Source organism: Pituophis catenifer, unplaced genomic scaffold (genome assembly GCF_029215685.1).
Source record: "Pituophis catenifer annectens isolate HBS135680 unplaced genomic scaffold, rPitCat1.0.hap2 SCAF_7, whole genome shotgun sequence".
NCBI lineage: Eukaryota > Metazoa > Chordata > Lepidosauria > Squamata > Colubridae > Pituophis > Pituophis catenifer.
The window spans coordinates 7,283,948-7,306,150 of record NW_027256887.1 but is presented as its reverse complement, the minus strand read 5'-3'; the positions used below and the strand labels follow the sequence as shown (position 1 = coordinate 7,306,150).

Below are 22,203 nucleotides of genomic sequence, written 5' to 3'. Positions count from 1 at the left end.
TATCTTGGAATTCAGGTTGCAGAATCAAATATGAAATTGTTTCAAAATAATTACGAGGTGTTGTGGCGAGAGGTTCAGAAAGACATGGAGACCTGGAAAAAGCTGCAACTGTCTTTACTTGGAAGAATAGCAGCAGTTAAGATGAATATTTTGCCAAGATTTCTGTTTTTGTTTCAAATGATTCCGGTGCTTAAAAGTGATAAACAACTGAAAGTCTGGCAGTCTGGTGTGAATAAGTTTGTCTGGAACGAGAAAAAGCCGAGAGTGAAATTGAAAATTATGCAAGATGTTCCAGAAAGAGGAGGCCTTAAACTCCCAAACCTACAGTTATATTATGATGCAGCAGCTTTAACTTTAACAAGTGACTGGTTTGGAAATAAAAAGGCTGGAATATTGAATGCAGAAAGTTTTGATCTTGAATTTGGATGGCATGCTTATTTATTTTATGATGATAAAGTTGATAAAGTATTTAAAAGTCATATACTCAGAGATTCTTTGATGAGAGTTTGGAAGAAGCACCGACTCAAATGGGATTATAAAATACCGCTATGGCTGGATCTTGGTCATACCTTGTGGAATACAAATATAATGTCACTCGGGGGGTTTTTATACAAAGAGGTTCTTTTTACAGATGCGGGCAGATGGCAGCTGAAGACATTGCAGACACTGTTGGACGAAGGGATTAATTTAACCTGGTTACAATATAATCAATTACAAATGAGATGGAAAGAGGACCAAAAAACTGGTATTATGTTGCATGAGGAAGAATTGGTTAGACATATAAGAGAGAAAGGTCCAATGCATATTAAAAGGCTGTATAATGTTTTGTTAGAAAGAGATTCAGAAACGGAATTAGTTAAAGATTGTATGATTAAGTGGGCACAGAATTTTGAAGAACCAGTGATGCTGGAAACTTGGGAAAAAATTTGGGTTCAGAATGTTAAATTTACACAGTCGCAAAACCTGAGAGAAAATTTTTATAAAATGTTTTATAGATGGCATTTAGATCCTAAAAAGTTGTCATGTATGTACCCTAATGTTCAGCCAAAATGTTGGAGATGTGATTGTGTAGATGCTACATATTATCATGTTTGGTGGACCTGTAGGAAAGTTAAGGCTTTTTGGATAAAAATTTGGTGGGTCATGCAGAATGTTTTGAAGAAAAAAATTCAATTTTCTCCACAATTGTTTTTATTGGGTATAGTTAAGGGTTTTACACGGGGTGAAATAAAACTAATATTGTATATGATAACAGCAGCTAGATTGTTGATAGGTAAATATTGGAAGAATGAAGCTTTGCCTACTATCGAGGAATGGACTTTGAAGATGGCCAGCTTTGCAGAGATGGCGAAGATTTCAGCGTATCTAAAAGATTGTTCACAAGAGACTTACGAATGGGAATGGAAAAGGTGGATAGAATATGTTCAGAACAAATACCAAACCAGAAAGTATCAAATAGCTTTTATTTGAAAATAATGTATTAGAAATATTTTTATGTAAAGAGACAAAGAGGAAAAATTATATAGGGGGAGGGATGGGTTCAGGTTTATATATTAGTGTTATTAGTTATGAGTATGTAATAGGGAAGTCTGGGGGGGGAGGGTTAGGGAGGGTTAGGGTGGATGGGAAGTTTGGGGAGGGAGGTGGGGGGGTGAAAAAAGGGGTGAAAATGTAATTGTAAAACTTTTGCAATAAAAAAAAAAAAATGAGAAGAACGTCCGGCGGGAAAAAAACACGACGCTCTTGAAAGCCGCTGAAAAAAGTGTTATTTGTGTTCTAAGAAGAGTAACAGATTACCTATTCATAACTAAGGAAGAGAGATTGCGTGAGAGACTGAAGTGCTGTGGTTTTGAGCTTTGATGCAGTCCCAAAGATGGACTGTGTTAAACTACTGAAGTTCGCAGATGATACAACGGTGATCGGTCTCATTCGAGACAATGATGAATCCGCATACAGACGGGAGGTTGAACAATTAGCCAGAACAATATATGCTGATACGGAAGGCTGTAAAACTACTTTACATTGTTGTTTGTCTTGTTTTTTTTTTCTGTTTTTGTTTTTAAAGGTGAAAAATGTTTAATAAAAACTATTTAAAAAACAACAACAACAACCTCATTTGGGCAAATTTCCAGGCCACCCTTAGACTTTTCTCTTCCAGTGGCCACTCTCTGATCAGTGCGATTTCATTTGTGTCATAAAGTATCTGTCCTTTGATAAATCAACCTCCTTATGTTAATTCCTCTTTTCCAGAATTACTCACATTTCCTTTTCTTCCTGCAGTTTTTTAGCTTCATCCTGAAGAATTTCCAACTGCTGTTGAGCAATAATTAACTCCTCGGAGGTTCTCTCCAGCGAACTGAGAAGCTCTTGGTTAGTAACCTTCAATTTGGTATTTTCCGTGGTCGTGTCATACTTAACATTACGTAGCTCTTTGCATTGTTTGTCCAACTGTATGAAGAAAAAAAAACGTATTTTAAAAAAACCCAGTGGAATGGATTTTTTATTAAGCACAAGTCCATAAAACGCCTCCAGAGCTGTGTTTTTTTTATTTATTCTTATTGTTTTTAAAACTATAACAGAAAAAAGAAGAAAAACACAAAGATAGCTATAATGCAAATGCATACATTTTTAAGAAAAAAAAAATCTACATATAAAATTTTAACAAAGACCTCTAGATGCCCCAAAGTCAAATCAATTTTTAAAAAAACGTTGGCGACTTTCATTTCGATACCCATTCAAAATGTCCCAAAGGTGCATTTTCAGGAGGCAACTGGACTTTCTTGGGGTTTTTTGAAGACGTTTCGCTCCTCATCCAAGAAGCTTCTTCATCTCTGACTGTATTTATACGCAGCTGTCTGCAAGGGTCGCAGACTCATCCCCATCCAGTCCGAACTGAAGAAGCTTCTCGCATGAGAAGCGAAATGTCTTCAAAGAAAAACTAGAAAGTCCAGTTGCCTCTTGAAGAAGCACTTTAGGGACAACCATGACTTGGATGCAGTGGTGGGTTTCAAATTTTTTTTACTACCGGTTCTGTGGGCGTGGCCTGGTGGGCGTGGCCTGGGACGGATACTGTAAAATCTCCATTCCCACCCCACTCCAGGGGAAGGTTACTGCAAAATCCCCATTTCCTCCCGATCAGTTGGGACTCGGGAGGCAGAGAATAGATGGGGGATAAAAGTGTTTCGCTTAACAACAGAAATTTTGGGCTCCATTGTTGTCGTAAGTCGAGGACTAGGTGTATACTATTTGATATGTATTTTATCTATGCTTGAAAATTTATATATATATGTTTGTATATATATGTGTGTGTGTGTGTACATTTATGTGTGGGTGGGTGTATGTGTGTGTATATACGTATGTATATATATACATACATATGTGTATGTGTATATATGTGTGTGTGTATATATATATATGTGTGTTTTTCCTCTAGCCAGGTTTTTCCTTCATATATATATATATATGTCTTTTTTCCTTTTTCGTAGGCTTTTATGTGCATATTCTTTCTAGCCAGGTTTTACCTACAACTTAGCTTACGTAGGTAAAACCTGGCTAGAAAGAATATGCATATATATATATATATATATATATGTTTTCTCAGGTTTTCGCGGGTGTTTGTATGTAGGTCTTTGGTTATTCGGGTCTTCTCCCACGTAAAATTGGAAGTGTCTTGGCGACGTTTCGACGAAGTCTCATTCGTCATCTTCAGGCTGGTGTTCTCGGCTTCGTGCTTCCAGGAGCAAATTTTGCTCCTGGAAGCACGAAGCCGAGAACACCAGCCTGAAGATGACGAATGAGACTTCGTCGAAACGTCGCCAAGACACTTCCAATTTTACGTGGGAGAAGACCCGAATAACCAAAGACCTATATATATATATATATATACATATATATATATGTTTTTCTTTTAGCCAGGTTTTCCCTACGTAGCCAAGGTTTTTCTGCACGTAGGGAAAACCTGGCTAGAAGAAAAACACACATAGCCCCTACGAAGAAGTAAGAAAATTGATATATATATATATATATATATATATATATATATATGTAATTTTCCTACGTATGTATATATATATATATATATATATATACTTGCTCCTGGAAGCACGAAGCCGAGAACACCAGCCTGAAGATGACGAATGAGACTTCGTCGAAACGTCGCCAAGACACTTCCAATTTTACGTGGGAGAAGACCCGAATAACCAAAGACCTACATACAAACACCCGCGAAAACCTGAGAAAACATATATATATATATATATATATATATATATATATATGTATACACATGTGTTTGAATATATATATATATGTGTGTGTGTGTGTGTGTGTATGTGTGTGTATGTATTCAGTATATTTGCTGGCTTTTGTAATCTGCTTACATTCCATCAATTACAGAACCACTTGCACTAAATAAATAATTAATCTTTCTGAATAAAAGCAAATGTATTTTCATTTCATTTCATTTCATTTCTTCTTTTTTTTTTTTTTCAAAATTCAATTATCGAATCATCTAGGCTTAAACCAGCATTACCATGACAACGATGTAATAAGGCAGCTGATGGCTGAAGTGGGCACTTTTTCAAAAGAGCACAAATAAAACGAACGTGGCCCTAAAAACAGGTTAGAAGGGAGATAGCAGGAGTGGCCCGTAAATCCTCCAAGAACAGTGACAACAAGCCGATCCCGCCTGAACGGGTTATTTTTCAGGCCATGTGAACTTCTCGGTTTACCTACACTTGAACCTTCAAACGCCGCTAAGAAACATTTGGGATTATTTACAGCTTCTCAGTAAGAGCTGGGTTGAGTCAGTTCCGCAGAGGTCAGGCTGATATTTATGGGACATAGATCATCTGGCCAGCCGGCTAAAGAAGTTAAATTCACTGTGTCGGACTTGAAAAATAAGCAGAGGGCAATGCAGTGTGAGGGGCTGATCTTTGTTTAAAAGGATTTGTTCCGGAGGTCCTATCGGTCAGGCGGTGTGGTGCTGTGGTGGATTTCGATTTTTTTTACTACCGGTTCTGTGGGTGTGGCTTGGTGGGCGTGGCATGGCTTGGTGGGTGTGGCTTGGTGGGTGTGGCAGGGGAAGGATACAGTAAAATCTCCATTCCCTCCCCACTCCAGGGGAAGGATACTGCAAAAGACCATCTAATGTCCGTGACCAGGGGGGCCTTCGCACAGGTTCGCCTGGTGCGCCAGTTGCGCCCTTTCCTGGACCGAGATGACCTTCGCACAGTCACTCATGCCCTAGTTACTTCCCGCTTGGATTACTGCAATTCCCTCTACATGGGCCTGCCCCTGAGATGCACCCGGAGACTCCAGCTGATCCAGAATGCAGCCGCACGGGTTGTTATGGGAGCCCCTCGTTACTCCCATATAACACCCCTCCTGCGTGAGCTGCACTGGTTACCAGTGGTTCTCCGGGTCCACTTCAAGGTGCTAGTCCTCACCTATAAGGCCCTTCATGACTTAGGTCCGGGATATTTGCATGACCTTCTCCTGCCTGCCTCTCACCGTCCTGTTCGCTCACATAGGGCCGCTCTCTTCAGGGTTCCGACGGCGAGCCAATGTCGTCTTGCTGTGCCCAGGGGTAGGGCGTTCTCTGTGGGCGCTCCCACCCTCTGGAATGAATTACTTACTGAGCTCCGGACGGCTCCTGATCTCCGCTCCTTCCGTCGGGACTTGAAGACTTGGCTTTTCAAACAAATAGGCTGAGACTGATTCCGGGCTTTATTATTTACTACTAATTAATTATTTGGATTAAATTATGATTTTATTGTACTTGTTTCTTAACTTGTGTTCGCCGCCCTGAGTCCTTCGGGAGAATGGCAGCATATAAATACATGTAATAAATAAATAAAATCCCCATTTCCTCCCAATCAGCTGGGACTCGGGAGGCAAAGCCAAGATGGGGGCGGGGCCAGTCAGAGGTGGTATTTACCGGTTCTCCGAACTACTCAAAATTTCCGATACCGGTTCTCCAGAACTGGTCAGAACCTGCTGAAACCCACGTCTGGTGTGGTGGCTTTTAAGGTCCCTGTTTCTTTTCTTTCAGAGGAAACAGAAGAAATAAAAGTCTTTGCTTTTTAGGGTGTTACATTTATATTTATTTATGTTTGGGCAGACCAGGTTGCCTTGATATAAAAAAAAAAACTTTGCTTTTTTGACATTTTGTTCAGTGGAATATTCCAGAAAGCAAGCAAACCGTCACATAATACAGGTACTCTTCGACTTATGACCACCACGGAGCCCAAAATTTTCTTGTTGGGAAGCGACACAAGACGTTAAGTGAGTTTTGCCCCATTTTACGACCTCTCTCTCGCCATAGTTGGTAAGAGAATCACTGCATTCGTTAAGTTAGTAACGCAGTTGTTAAGTGAATCTGGCTCCCCCCACCCCCCGTTGACTTGTCAGAAGGTCGCAAAAGGGGATCACGCGACTCAGTCTGCAACCGTCATAAATATGAGTCAGTTGTCTAAATTTGGATCGTGGGTCCATGGGGGACGCTGCAATGGTTGTAAGTGTGAAAAAGGGTCGTAAATCACTTTTTTCAGTGCCGTTGTAGATTTGAACGGTCACTCTATGAACTGCTGTAAGTCGAGGACTACCTGTAGTACTTTAAGTTGTTAAAGATTAATTAAAATATATTAGCCATATAAAGGAGCACGATGGCTCCTTTAGGGGGCTGGGATGGAGATTAGCAAGCCTGCGTTTGAGACCTGCGTGCTGCCGTTGGGTAGGGTTGAGCTCCCGTCCTTTGCTCCAGCTCCTGCCAGGGACCTGAAAGGAGCCCCCAACTGGATGTCCTCTGGGCAATGGTGATGTCACCTGCTTATCCTTTCAACCCGGAAGTGCTTCAGTGCTTCTGACACTAGTGCAATTAGTTATATAATATTTTCAATCTGCTGGTTATTCGTAATTTGTTTGTTATTTACATGTATCCTATTGCTTGCCTTGTTGTTGTTTTTTCTTCTTTACCGTTATTATTCCTTTTTGGTTATTTTCCTTGACAATAACAATAAATTAAAAAGAAGTTTAAAAATAAAATTTCTGAGGATTAAATTTAATTTGAAGAATAAAGTACTAAACATAAAAAGAGTTTCAATTTCTCATATTTTCTGGAATGTCCTAGACAGATGAAATGGTCAATCATAGACATCTTTCCATAAAGGAACCAATAGTTATAGCAACCATTGAAGTGGCGCCGAGACTTGGTTCAAAGCTAATGGGCTTTCTTACAAGTGCAGCTAAAATGATATAGCAGACTGCCACCGTATGGCTAAGCTTACTTAAAAAAATTGCTGCAATTGCAACAGCGTAATTTCCACCTACTATTTTCTGCTTCTGAGACAGCTGCTCGAATTCCTTCTCCTTTTCGACAAGTTTTTCTTCCAGTACCTGCTGTCGGGACTGGAACCTCTCAGCGCCCTGCGAAATTGGACAATAATAAAAAGAGCAAGAGGGTTTTAGCTAAAAACACTGTCTAGGCGCAGGGGTGTCAAACTGGATTTCATTGAGGGCCGCATCAGAGTTGTGTATGAGCTTGGGGGGCTGGGGTGGGCGGGGCCAGGGTGGGTGTGGCCAGCATGACATCACTTGTGTCAGAGGGGGGGGCTGTGGTGGCCCGAGCGCTCTGCCAGCGAAAACGGGCTCCCGAGCTCCGTTTTCGGCTGCGACGGCCTCCTGCAACCCTCTGCCAGCATAAACAGAGCTCGGGGGTGGGGAGGGGGCACAGGTGGCCCTTGCAAGCTCCATTTTTGATGGCAGAGGCACCACAGGCTGGTCTTTCACTGTTTGCAGAGCGGCCCCGCGGGCCAGATCTAAGCACTCCGCGGGCCAAATCTGCCCCCGGGCCTTGCGTTTGACACCACTGGTCTAGAGTCAACAAAACAGCCAATTATAAGAATAAACTGGCGGTGAGCGTTGTTGTTTTGCAATGCATACGTGCGGGGAAAAAACCACACACACTAAACACATATGCGCACATATACACCAGGGATGGGTTCTACTTACCTTTACTACCGGTTCACAACGGGATTGCGCGCTTCTGCGCATGCGCAGATAGCTTCTGATGACGTCAGGGTCAGTGGGCGGAGCCTCCCGCCGGTTTTACTACCGGTTCTATAGAACCGGTCAGAACCGGGGGGAACCCACCACTGATACACACACATACATAAAGAACTTTTTGGTATGCTTCGTACAGGTTAAAAAAAAAGAGATGATAAGAAGTCCATACAATGAACAATTGAGGAAACTTAGGTTTATCTAGTCTTAAGAAAAAGAAGGACTAGTGGTGATATGATAGCAGTCGTCCAATGTTTGAAGGGCTGTCACAGAGAAGAGGGGGTCAACCTATTCTCCAAAAGCACCTGAGGGCAGGACAAGAAGCCATGGATGGAAGCTCATTAAAGTGAGAACCAACCTGGAACTAAAGACATGTAAGTAAGTAAGCTTGGTAAGGCCACACTTGGAATACGGCATCCAGTTTTGGTCGCCACGATGTAAAAAAGATGTGGAGACTCTAGAAAGAGTGCAGAGAAGAGCAACAAAGATGATGAAGGGACTGGAGGCTAAAACATATGAAGAACGGTTGCAGGAACTGGGTATGTCTATTTTAATGAAAGGAAGGACTAGGGGAGACATGAAAGCAGTCTTCAAATATCTCAGGGGCTGCCACAAAGAAGAGGGAGCAAAGCTATTCTCCAAAACCCCTGAGGGCAGGACAAGAAGCAATGGGTGGAAACTAATCAAGGAGAGAAGCAACTTAGAACTAAGGAGAAACTTAGGGGCTCAGGAACCAGCTCGCTTTGAGAGCTGCTTGCGATGTCCTGCAGTCACGAGTTACATTTTTGTCGAAAGCCACTGTTTACTTCCAACTTTTGGCAAAAAAAAAAAAAAAATGCCCATAATGAACAACGGAGCTTAACAAGCTCCATTAAAAAAAAAAAAAAAAGCTTGTAAAATCAGGTTGGTTATGAGATGGCCTGCTTTACGACCATCTTGACTTGCAACCGTAATGGGCAGATTCCATTAGTCATAAACTGGGGACCATCTGTATTGTTAACTAGAATGCATCAAGAAAGGCAGAATATGGTGATGCCCAGAAAGGAGAATCTGAAGAGAGAATGGGGATTTTAAAGACAAAAGGAATGAGGTCAGGCATTTAAATTCTTAAATTACAAGATCCAATGCTTGGCGCCATAGTTTATTTTACTATTATAGTGCGAGAATAACTCTGCAGTCATATTCTACATCCATCAGTCCTTTCACACCCATATTCAGTAGTGCTCTGCTGATGATTTGGACCAGTTCAGGCAGTGGTGAAATCCCAATTTTTTTTACTACCAGTTCTGTGGGCGTGGCTTGGTGGGCGTGGTGCTGCTTGGTGGGCGTGGCAGGGGAAGAATACTGCAAAATCTCCATTCCCACCCCACTCCAGGAGAAGGATACTGCAAAATCCCCATTCCCTCTTCACTCCAGGGGAAGGATACTGCAAAATCCCCATTCCCTCTTCATTCCTGGGAAAGGATACTGCAAAATCCACATTCCCTCTTCACTCCAGGGGAAGGATACTGCAAAATCCCCATTCCCTCTTCACTCCTGGGGAAGGATACTGCAAAATCTCCATTCCCTCTTCACTCCTGGGGAAGGATGCTGCAAAATCTCCATTCCCACCTCACTCCAGGGAAAGGATACTGCAAAATCCCCATTTCCCTCTTCACTCCTGGGCAAGAATACTGCAAAATCTCCATTCCCACTCCACTCCTGGGGAAGAATACTGTAAAATCCCCATTCCCTCCCCACTCCTGGGGCCAGCCAGAGGTGGTATTTGCCGGTTCTCCGAACTACTCAAAATTTCCGCTACCAGTTCTCTGAAGTACTCAAAATTTCCGCTACCGGTTCTCCAGAACCTGTCAGAACCTGCTGGATTTCATCCCTGAGTTCGGGCGAACCAGTAATTCCAACTATCAGCTGGCCCCGCCCACCCGCACCTGCCCTATCCTGTTCTATATTTCCTTCTTTCCGGCTCAGCTGATTCACGCAGCACAGCTGATTTTTGCGCCTCCGCTGTTCTATTTACTGGGGCTGCCTCAGAAGGTAACCAGCTGAGCTTCAAATTGCTGCATTTTGAACGCTGCGTGCAAGTGTGTTAGGCGTGTGGGCGCGTGTAGCCCGTGTGCGCATGCAGAACACTCTCTCACAGAACCATTTGTTTAACCTGATGCACCCCACCACTGCCCATATTAAAAGTTATACTTGCCTCCAACACGACTTTTTCTTTCTCGGTTTTGATCTGCTGCTCCATTTCTTCATACAGATACTGGATTTCATCATCGTAGGCAGACATTTTGCTGATATGGGATTTTAAAAAATACAATAAATTACATCTTGGTTGGAGCACCAGCAAAAAAAAAAAAAAAAAAAAGCACCAGCAAAAAAGAGAGACGAGAAACCGTATAATCCTCTTTTTAAGAGAAAGTCCAGTGTGGATAGGCAGGCAAATGTACCAGATAAATCTACAGCTGCTTTGCAAGTCATGCTCAGGGTCATTTCAATACAGGTAGTCCTCAAGTTACAACAGCTCATTTAGTGACCATTTAAAGTTACAACAGCAGTGAAAAAAGTGACTTTGTGTTCACCAGATTCACATCACAACTGTGTTACTAACTTATCAACTATAGAATAGAATAGAATAGAATAGAATAGAATAGAATAGAATAGAATAGAATAGAATAGAATAGAATAGAATAGAATAGAATAGAATTCTTTATTGGCCAAGTGTGATTGGACACACAAGGAATTTGTCTTTGGTGCAGAAGCTGTACATAAGTGTACATAAAAGAAAATATACGTTCATCAAGAATCATAAGGTACAACACTTAATGATATTCATAGGGTAGCAATAAGTGATTCCCTTAATAACTATGGCAAGAAAGGTCGTAAAATGGAGCAAAATTCACTTAATAACTGTCTCATTATAGCAACAGAAATGTTGGGACTCAATTGTGGCCGTAAATCGAGGACTATCAGTACATCCTACATGGCATCTGTCATCTGCACCTCTATAACTGTCTGGTTTGGCTCTGCAACCCAACAAGACAGACACAGACTTCAGAGGATAATTAGAACTGCAAAAGAGACAATGGCTACCAACCTGCCTTCCATTGAGGACCTGTATACTGCATGAGTCAAAAAGAGGGCTGTGAAAATATATAACCTCGCATGGATCCCATCAAACCTGCTGCTGTAGCTTTCAACATGCGTTACGCACTAATTTTCTGCCCCAAAAGAATCCCAATGAAAGAAATATGAGGTAAAAAAATCCCGAGAAACTCTCATAAAAGAAGCATTTACTTTTGCAGGGCGCACTCCAAGGTGTTCTTTTCATCATCAGCTTCGTGGAGCTGAGAGAAGATTTTTGTCAGGAATTCTTCGAAATTGGAAAGTAGGTGAGGCACATGTTTCTTCAGATGCAGCCAGAGCTTCTTCACATTGTCTTCACTGGGGGAAAAGAAAAAAGAAAAAGAAATGCAGGTTAGGATCTAATTCTCAGAGGTTTCAATAGAAAATATAATTTTAGCATTCTGGTGCCATAAAGTAAGAATCCTGAGGACAGATGAGAGAATCGGTGGCTTTTTCCTTTCCTTTTCTTTTTTTTCAATTCTGATTTCATTTATTTATTGAACTTACGTGGTCTTTCATCTTAAACTTGAGCCTGAGTGGCGCAGCAGACTAATGCTACTGTTAAAAGGTAGTATTTAGCTTCCAGCTGCCTGCAATTACTGCGAGTTCAATTCTCACCAGGCTCAAGGTTGACTCAGCCTTCCATCCTTTCTAAGGTAGGTAAAATGAAGACCCGGTTTGTGGGGGCAATAAACTGACTTTGTATAAAATATACAAAAGGATGAAGGCTATTGCTTAACGCATTGTAAGCCGCCCTGAGTCTCCGGAGAAGGGCGACATATAAATAAAAAAAAAGAAAACAAAACTTATGACTGTAGGCAGCGAACAGAGAATAAAAACTACCCTGTTTCCCCAAAAATAAGACATCCCCCTGATAATAAACCCAATCGGGCTTTTGAGCGCATGTGCTAAAATAAGCCTCCCTCCGAAAATATTTAAATGCAGAGCTGGAAATCAGGTAAGACAGCAAGAGAAGCCCCATCTTGCTCCATGCGCCCCAAAATAATAAAGACTTCCCTGAAAATAAGGCCAAGCGCTTATTTCGGGGTTCAAAAAAATATAAGACGGGGTCTTATTTTCAGGGAAACACGGTAGATAAAAACCTTATCAAAGTAAATCCAGGTAGTTTTTGACTTACAACCATAACTGAGCCCAAAACCTCCAATGATGGAGCACCCACAACTTCTGGAGGCCAGTTGTTCCACTGGTTAATTGTTCCCACTCATTACTTGAGTGCAACAAGTGGAAAGCAACCGCCAAAACGTTCTAGAGGATCCCATTTTCCACTCTGGAAAACAGGATTCCAGTTGGGTCGCAGAGCAGATGACAAAAGGGGAGAATAAAATAGAGAACCACAGAAACTCATTTTGGATCTGCTCCTGGGAGACGGAAAAATACAGCAGCAGCCAAAATTGTGGAAACCTTTTGGGAAAAGTGTATTTTTGAGGTTTGATGGCTAATAACACCACTTTTTTTTTTTTGGAGTTTCAAGATAATCCTATTCCACTGCAGGAATGGCCTGGGAATAGCCCAGACCTTCACCCAATTGAAAATCTATGGAGCCGACTAAAGAAACTTGTTAGTCAGAAGCGACCCAGCAATAAAACCCAGTTAATAGAAGCAATTATTCAATCTTGGTTTCACATTATAACGGCTGCAGAACTAAAAGGCTTGATTCACTCCATGGGAAGACGTTGTAAGGCCGTCATTCATGCTAAAGGTTACCCAACGAAGTATTAACTGAGATGGGGATCATTTTTGTATATTTCATTTTTTCTATGGTGATCATTTTTGTAGATCTCGCTTTTTCTACGTGTTTCACTTTTCTTCTTTATACTGCAACTGCTATTCTAATAGAAAATCCTTCATAAAAGTGATTGCACTATATCCTTGACTAAATTATCTTTCCATTGATATATAACGTTATGGTACTACTCCAGGGGTGGGTTCTACTTACCTTTACTATCGGTTCGCACTGGGATCGCGCGCACGCGCTCATTTCACTCGCACACGCGCCTTGCTTCTGCACATGCGCAGATCGCTTCGCATGATGTCAGGGTCAGTGGGCGGAGCCTCCCGCTGGTTTTACTACCGGTTCTATAGAATTAGTCCAAACCGGGGGCAACCTACCACTGTACTACTCCCCCCAAAAAGTGGTGTTATTAGCTAGTTTTAGAAAATACACTTTTCCCAAAAGGTTTCCACAAGTTTGGCCATTACTGTAAGCCTATTGTCAGGTGGAAATTATAAATATGTTCTTTTTTTTTTTTTCTCCAATGATATTTTAAACAAGTCTGGAACCGGGTTTTCTTGCACAGGTGGGTATATTTTTTTCAACCTTGGTATATTTGTACACTTGACTTTTTTCCAGGCCGAAATAGCACAAACCAGAACAGTAACAGAGTTGGAAGGGCCCTTGAAGGCCATCTAGTCCAACCCCCTGCTCACTCAGACCTGTTCACTAGGGATTCGAACCGCCAAACTGCCGACCTTTCTGATTGACAAGCTCAGTGTCTTAGCCACTGAGCCACCTAGCCAGACTCCCAGAACGATGGGAGTTTCTGTGCTTCTTCTGTCTCTCTATTGTTTCAGGGGCCATACTTACTCCTTCAAGATATTCCCGGCTCCGAGTTGTTCCATGAGATTTGAAAACTGGTCGTCTTCTTCATTTCGTGCTGCGATGCTTTCTTTCGATTTAGGACGAAAGCCAGTTTCACAGACCTCAGCAAAAGATTCCTTCCTCCCAGACAAAAACTGGCCTGCGGGTTTTAAAAGATGTGATTTGATTGGCCCTCGGGGGTGTTTGCAATAAATGAAAACCAAATCTAGTTGCAAGTTCCATGAAAAATAAATCGTATTAAATTAGCTCCTGCAATCTGGAAGAGGAAAAAAAATGTGTCGTTTTCTGATAAAGATTACAACAGAAGAGCATTAAAAGCAGAGGTGGGTTTCAGCAGGTTCTGACCACTTCTGGAGAACCGGTAGCGGAAATTTTGAGTAGTTCGGAGAACCGGTAAATACCACCTCTGACTGGCCCCGCCCCCATCTATTCTCTGCCTCCTGAGTCCCAGCTGATTGGGAGGAAATGGGGATTTTGCAGTATCCTTCCCCTGCCACGCCCACCAAGCCATGCCACGCCCACCAAGCCACACCCACAGAACCGGTAGTAAAAATTTTTGAAATACACCACTGATTAAAGGTAAAGGTAAAGGTTCCCCTCGCACATATGTGCTAGGCGTTCCTGACTCTAGGGGTCGGGAACGCCTAGCTCATCTCCGTTTCAAAGCCGAAGAGCCAGTGCTGTCCGAAGACGTCTCCGTGGTCATGTGGCCGGCATGACTAAACGCCAAAGGCGCCACGGAACGCTGTCACCTTCCCACCAAAGGTAGTCCCTATTTTTCTACTTGCATTTTTTACGGGCTTTCGAACTGCTGGGTTGGCAGAAGCTGGGACAAGGAACGGGAGCTCACCCCATTACGCAGCACTCGGGATTCGAACTGCTGAACTGCCGACCTTTCGACTGATGAGCTCAGCATCTTAGCCACTGAGCCACCGTGTCCCTGTAGAAGAGCATTAAAATTCCACGAATTGTTTCCAGGTAATGCTTGACTTAAAACAGTTCGTTTAATAACTGTTCAGAGTCACAATGGCCCTGAACCTTATTTACGACTGTTTCATATTTATGACTGTTGCAGCATCCCCATGGCCACGTGATCAAAATTCAGACCCTTGGCAACTGATTCATATTTATGACGGTTGCAGTGTCCCGGGGTCAGGCGATCGATCACCTTTTGTGACCTTGTGAAAGCAAAGTCAATGAGGAAGCCAGGTTCACTTAACAACCATGTTAACCCTCAACCTAACTTAACAACTGCAAATGATTCACTTAATAACGGTGACGCTTAATAAAGATTGTACAGGTAGCCCTCGACTTACAACAGTTGGTTTAGTGATTGTTCAAAGTTACAAGGGTCCTGAAAAAAGTGACTTATTTCACACCATTTTTCACACTTACGACCATTTTTCACACTTACGACCATTTTTCACACTTACGACCATTGCGGTCACGTGATTTACATTTGGATGCTTGATAACTGCTTCATATTTGCAGGGGATCACCTTCTGTGATCTTGTGAAAGCAAAGGCCAATGGGGAAGCCAGATTCACTTAACAACGGTGCTATTTTAACAACTTCAGTGATTCCCTCAAGCAAGAAAAGCCGTAAAAGGGACACTTAACAAATTTCTGACTTAACAACATAAATTTTTGGGCTCAGTTGTGGTCGGACGTTGAGGACTACCTTTAAAACGAGGCAAAGCTCACTTAACAACCGTCGCGCTCAGCAATGGAAATTTGGGCTCAAGTAAATGGTCTGGCAGCATCTCATGCCATGAACATTTTTATTGAGCCCCTCGAGCAACAGAAGTGCTATTAAAGTCTCCATTGAATCATCAATCACTGTTTAAGTCTCCATTAAATCACCAAGATACTTATAATTGAGCTGCAGACTAAGCATCGACAAAAGCAGGGGTATCAAACTCAAGGCCCCTGGGCCCCATTTTCGGCCGCGACAGCCTCCTGCAGCCCTCTGCCATGCGCGCTGCCCAGAGCTCCATTTTCGCTGACAGAGGGCTCGCAAAACAAACTAAAAGCAAAAGAAAACAAAAGGAGAAATCAGTGGTGCTATTGAGCCGGTTCTATCCGGTTCGGGAGAACCGGTTGGGGTGGCTGTGTGAGGCTCCACCCACCTGCCCGGATGTCATCACGTCCCGTTTTTGATGCTCTGCGCATGTATTTGCGAACCGGTAGCGAAGGGAAGTCAATACCGCCCATGGGAGAAATGTTTCCCCGTTTGCATTTGAGCATCCAAGAAGGGGCAGGAAAGCAGAAAGGGAAAAAAAAAAAAAAAAAGAACGGAAGATGGGAAGAGAGCAAGGAAGGAAAAATACAGAAAGAGGGGAAGGAAGAAGAAAGGAGAATGAAGAGGGAAAGAAAAAGAAGAAAAGGAAGGAAGGAAGGAAGGAAGGAAGGAAGGAAGGAAGGAAGGAAGGAAGGAAAAATACGGAAAGAGGGGAAGGAAGAAGAAAGGAGAATGAAGAGGGAAAGAAAAAGAAGAAAAGGAAGGAAGGAAGGAAGGAAGGAAGGAAGGAAGGAAGGAAAAATACAGAAAGAGGGGAAGGAAGAAGAAAGGAGAATGAAGAGGGAAGGAAAAAAGAAGAAAAGGAAGGAAGGAAGAAGGAAGGAAGGAAGGAAAAATACGGAAAGAGGGGAAGGAAGATGAAAGGAGAATGAAGAGGGAAGGAAAAAGAAGAAAAGGAAGGAAGGAAGGAAGGAAGGAAGGAAGGAAGGAAGGAAGGAAGGAAGGAAGGAAAAATACGGAAAGAGGGGAAGGAAGATGAAAGGAGAATGAAGAGGGAAGGAAAAAGAAGAAAAGGAAGGAAGGAAGGAAGGAAGGAAGGAAGGAAAGAAAATATGGAAAGAGGGGAAGGAAGATGAAAGGAGAATGAAGAGGGAAGGAAAAAGAAGAAAAGGAAGGAAGGAAGGAAGGAAGGAAGGAAGGAAGGAAGGAAGGAAGGAAGGAAGGTTATAATGACTAGAGGGAGAGTCTCAGGGAAGTCCTGTCTTAGCACTTGGCCACCACAGGTGTCCCTGACATGAGTGATGTTGAGGTGGCCATCCACCTTCAACCCCCCCCCCCGAGGTCAAACACAACCTTGATGCGGCCCTCAATGAAATCGAGTTTGACACCCCTTTATTAAGGTGAGCATCTCCCCGTGAGGTTGGATAGCAAAGGAGGACACTGCTGGCGTTTCTTCTGAGCAAAGCAACTTAGAAAGAAAACTAAGCCATCCCAACCGAGGCTGTGGGATTAGTCATCCAGGATATAGGAAGGAACTGAAGCCACACAGTGTGTTAAATGTGGTAAGTAAACAAAGAGAATCGTATGACGAACGAACGACTGAGGGAACTAGGTATGCCTAGCCTATCGAAGAGAAGGATTGGGGGGGGGGGAACGGACATGATGGCTGTCTTCCAGTATTTGAGGGGCTGTCACAGAGAAGAGGGGAACAATTTATTCTCCAAAGCACCAGAAGACAAGAAGTAATGGGTGGAAACATGTTAAAGAGAGATCCAACCTAGAAAACGTGAGGAGAAATCGCCTCACAGTGAGAACAATGGAGCAACCCAAAGAAAGGAATGTCCCAATTAACGGATCCCATGAGCCGTGGTGGCGCAGTGGTTAGAGTGCAGTACTGCAGGCTACTTCTGCTGACTGCCGGCTGCCGGCAGTTCGGCAGTTCGAATCTCACCAGGCTGACTCAGCTTTCCATCCTTCCGAGGTCGGTAAAATGAGGACCCAGATTGTTTGGGGGCAATATGCTGACTCTGTAAACTGCTTAGAGAAGGCTGTAAAAGCCCTGTGAAACAGTATATAAGTCTAAGTGCTATTACTATTCCTTCCTTCCTTCCTTCCTTCCTTCCTTCCTTCCTTCCTTCCTTCCTTCCTTCCTTCCTTCCTCCCTCCCTCCCTCCCTCCCTTCCCTTTCTCATTCTCTTTCCTCGTGGCACAGTGGTCAGAATGCAGTACTGCAGGCTAATTCTGCCCACTGCCAGCAGTTCGATTCTAACCAGCTCAAAGTTGACTCAGCCTTCCATCCTTCCTAGGTTGGTAAAATGAGGACCCAGATTGTTGAGGGCTGTAAAGCACTGTGAAGCGGTATATAAGTCTTAATACTATTACTATTCCTTCATTCCTCCCTCCCTTCCTTCCTCCCTCCATTCCCTTTCTCATTCTCCTTCCTCGTGGCCCAGTGGCACAGTTTAGGGAGAGCTGTGAAAACCACCGTGAAGTGGTATATAAGTCTAAGTGCTATTGCTATTGGCTTTCCTCTAGATCAAGTTATGCTACGGAGAGATGAGAAATCAAATAATATAAATGAACGCATAAAAGGAACCACTAAAATAGGAATTGACAGCTGAATTACTTCTAAAGCACGATGTGGACGGAGAACTCACTGAATCCGGTGGTGAATTCTTCTAGAGTAAGAAAGCCATTGCCATCTGCATCCAGAGTGTCAAATACTTTCTCCAGCTCTTCCGGGACAAGCGGTAACTCACCATGGAGCCTCTAAAACGACAACGTTTTCCTCAGTTACACAGACGTTACGTGTAAACTAAAAGGTTAATTTTGAAAAGGTCTTGAAAACCAAAAAGCACAAATAATTTAGGTGAATGCAGTGGTGGGATTGAGCCAGTTCTGTATGGATCGCGTGAACTGGTAGCGGTGACTGCAGGAGGCTCCGCCTACCTGCCAGGGATGAAATCCAGCAGGTTCTGACAGATTCTGGAGAAGCGGTAGCGGAAATTTTGAGCAGTTCGGAAAACTGGCAAATACCACCTCTGGCTGGTCCCAGAGTGGGGTGGGAACAGAGATTTTGCAATCTCCTTCCCCCAGGAGTGGGGAGGGAATGGGGATTTTGCAGCATCCTTCCCCTGGAATGGGATGGGAATGGAGATTTTGCAGTATCCTTCCCCGCCACGCCCACCAAGCCAGGCCCACAGAACTGGTAGTAAAAAAATTTGGATTTCACCACTGCCACACGCCCAGACGTAATGTGTGACTACTGCGCATGTGCGCTCACATTTGTGAACCGGTAGGGAAGGTAAGTGAATTTCTCCTCTGGGTGAATGGAAGATTGCTTTTCTTTTTACCCAGTGAGATTGCAACTATTTAGTAAGAAATAAGCCTCATTGACTCATGAGGATTTCAGCCTGTGTCTTACTAAGATAATGTCTGGATTCAGACAGAGTTACAAAGGCACCAAAAAAATTTGGAACCTATGCCATGCCTAAATTAAATAGCCATCAGTGACACAAAATTCTGCAGATGTGATAAAGGACCTTCCTCCCCCACTACATGTAGTCCTCTACTTACAACAATTCATTTCGTGACCGATCGAAGTTACAACGTCGCTGGAAAAAGTTACATATGACCATTTTTGTCCCACTCACGACCACTGCAGCATCCTCATGGTCACATGATCAAAATTCAGAAGCTTCACAACTGACTCACATTTATGACGGTTTCAGTGTCCCCAGATCATGCGAATACCTTTTGAAACCTTCTGACAAGCAAAGTCAATGGGCAAACCGAATTCACTTTACCGCAATAACTAATTTAATAATGCAGTGATTCACTTAAGAACCATGGCAAGAGAGGTCGTAAAACAGAGCAACGTTCACTTAAGTGTCTCATTTAGCAACAGAAATGTTGGGGTCCATTATGGTCGTAAGTCGAGGACTGCCTGTGATTTCTCAACTCTTTTGGTCATTATCCTCCTTTTAATACGGTTTGGGCTTCACCTTCTTGTCGTGGTGACTTATCCTTTGGCTAATAAGAGACCTAATTTGAAGAATCCTAGACATTTGTTCTATAAAGAACATTGATTCTAATCTCCATCATAAGACAGTCCTTTTACAGTAGTGGCCAAAATTGTGGAAACCTTTTGGGAAAAGTGTATTTTCTAAAACTAGCTAATAACACCACTTTTTTTGGAGTAGTACCATAAAATTATATATCAATGGAAAGATAATTTAATCAATAATGTAATGCAATCACTTTTATGAAGGATTTTCTATTAGAATAGCAGTTACAGTATAAAGAAGAAAAGTGAAACACGTAGGAAAAACGAGATCTACAAAAATGATCACCATAGAAAAAAACGAGATATACAAAAATGATCACCATGTCAGTTAATACTTCGTTGGGTAACCTTTAGCATGAATGATGGCCTCACAATGTCTTCCCATGGAGTGAAGCAAGTCTTTTAGTTCTGCAGCTGTTCTAATGTGAAACCAAGATTGAATGATGGCTTCTATTAACTGGGTTTTATTGCTGGGTCGCTTCTGACTAACAAGTTTCTTTCGTCGGCTCCATAGATTTTCAATTGGGTGAAGGTCTGGGCTATTCCCAGGGCCATTCCAGCAGTGGAATAGGATTATCTTGAAACTCCAAAAAAAAAAAAAGTGGTGTTATTAGCCATCAAACCTCAAAAATACACTTTTCCAAAAAGGTTTCCACAATTTTGGCAAGTACTGTAGTTATAATGATGAAACATCGGGCAGCTATACAAATTGAATGAATGAATGGATGGATGAATGAATGAATGAATGAATGAATGAATGAATGAATGAATGAATGAATGAATCTATCTCTATCCCTTAACATTTGCAAAGATCCCTGTGACTCCTCCTAAGGAAAGGGCATCAATTCCAGCCATGATTCATGGCCAGAGTATCCCCTTCCTGTAAACAGCCTTTCTGCTTCCTGACCTGGCTTCCTTCCATATTCCTAAATCTTCTGGATCCTTACCAAACAGACAGATCACTGGCTTCTAATTTTAAGATTAACTCCCATGAGGACCTTTAACGCAGGTCTGATTCAATTCAAATCTTACTTGTCAGTGCACAACATATGTACAATGAGGTTGGTTGAGCTCCCTTAGTGCACCCCCCCACTCAACACAATACAACTCACAGTGAAGACAGAAAATCCCTAACCCAATAAATCATATTAACACAACACCCAGTCCCATTGCACCAGTGTGAACATATCACACATTGCACCGGCCCTGCAGTCCATCATACTACGTAGTTATGATGCTATTTCTCATTCAGGAGTCTTGATAGCCCACTTTTAAAAACTGTTCTTCAGCCTTTTTATGCGGCTGGCTATACTTCCAGTTAATGACTCTAAAATTCCCTACTCGGCCCTCAGTACAGGCCTACATTGGGATGCTCTTAAACAATAAAAGGTAAAGGTTCCCCTCGCACATATGTGCTAGTCATTTCCGACTCTAGGGGGCGGTGCTCTTCTCCGTTTCAAAGCCGAAGAGCCAGCGCTGTCCAAAGACGTCTCCGTGGTCATGTGGCCGGCATGACTCAATGCCAAAGGCGCACGGAACGCTGTTACCTTCCCACCAAAGGTGGTTCCTATTTTTCTACTTGCATTTTTTTAATGGGCTTTCGAACTGCTAGGTTGGCAGAAGCTGAGACAAGTCATGGGAGCTCACCCCGTCACGCGGCACTCGGGATTCGAACCGCTGAACTGCCGACCTTTCGATCGACAAGCTCAGCGTCTTAGCCACTGAGCCACCACATCCCTTCTTAAACAATACGTAAGCCAATACTCATAAGGGACTTTCTGCCAGATTTACATCCTTCATCCTGTGTGAGTGTGTTATCTTTCTTGTGTTGAACTAATTTACAGCCAAGTAATAAAGCAGTAGAGCCAGTTTGGTGTGACGATTAAGGTATTAGGCTTAGAAATCGGAAGACCGTGAGTTCTAGTCCCACCTTAGGCACAAAGCCAGCTGTGTGACCTTGGGGCCTTGGGCCAGTCACTTTCTCTCAACCCTAGAAAGGAGGCAATGGCAAAATATTTCTGGAAAACCTTGCCAAGTAGATTGCAGGGGACAAGTCCAGGCAATCTCCAAGAATCGGACATAATCAGTTGTTGAAAAAAAGGCATGAGAATAAAAATGCTATTCATTTTTGCCGGCTCCCAACTATAACTTCAAACAGGAGAGGCAAAGGGTTCCTTGAGAAATGAATGAAATACTTATATAAATCTACCTTTTGCGATTTACCTGCATGTCATGGCGAGCAATAAACCCCTTCCCTTCTACATCGCAGATCCGGAAGAATTCGTGCGCTTTGGCTAAAACATCCAGTTGGCTTCCCAAGTCACCTTCTCCTGTGCTGCTTTCTGGATCTTCCTGTGGCTGAGCCACACCCCTTTTCTGTCTGTCCATCTTCACAGGTTTTCATGAAGTTGCCATTTCGTTAAGTCTCAAAACGCAGCCCACGAGCTGAACAGCGAGAAAGAACGGAGAACAGATTAGGAGTCTTGCGTTGAGGAGCCTTTGTGAGAAATTCTTTTTGCAACCACTCCCATAAATAGCTTCTGAAGTACCAAAGAACTGCCTAAAAGGTAAACATACAGCCTGTTTGACGTTCTGA

The 22,203-nt window shown here is 42.8% G+C and overlaps 1 protein-coding gene across 1 annotated transcript in view; it reads right to left on the bottom strand.

Moving 5' to 3' along the window:
• The window catches only part of CRACR2A (calcium release activated channel regulator 2A), a 62,687-nt gene extending 40,692 nt beyond the window's left edge, over positions 1-21,995 (bottom strand). Inside the window, exons 1-7 of the mRNA XM_070947532.1 lie at positions 21,831-21,995; positions 18,199-18,310; positions 13,787-13,940; positions 11,353-11,499; positions 10,259-10,349; positions 7,330-7,425; positions 2,261-2,448 (exon numbers count right to left, since the gene is read on the bottom strand). Coding sequence (XP_070803633.1) covers positions 2,261-2,448; positions 7,330-7,425; positions 10,259-10,349; positions 11,353-11,499; positions 13,787-13,940; positions 18,199-18,310; positions 21,831-21,995 — 953 coding nt within the window. The remainder of the gene's footprint in view (positions 1-2,260; positions 2,449-7,329; positions 7,426-10,258; positions 10,350-11,352; positions 11,500-13,786; positions 13,941-18,198; positions 18,311-21,830) is intronic.
• Positions 21,996-22,203: the final 208 nt, after the last annotated feature.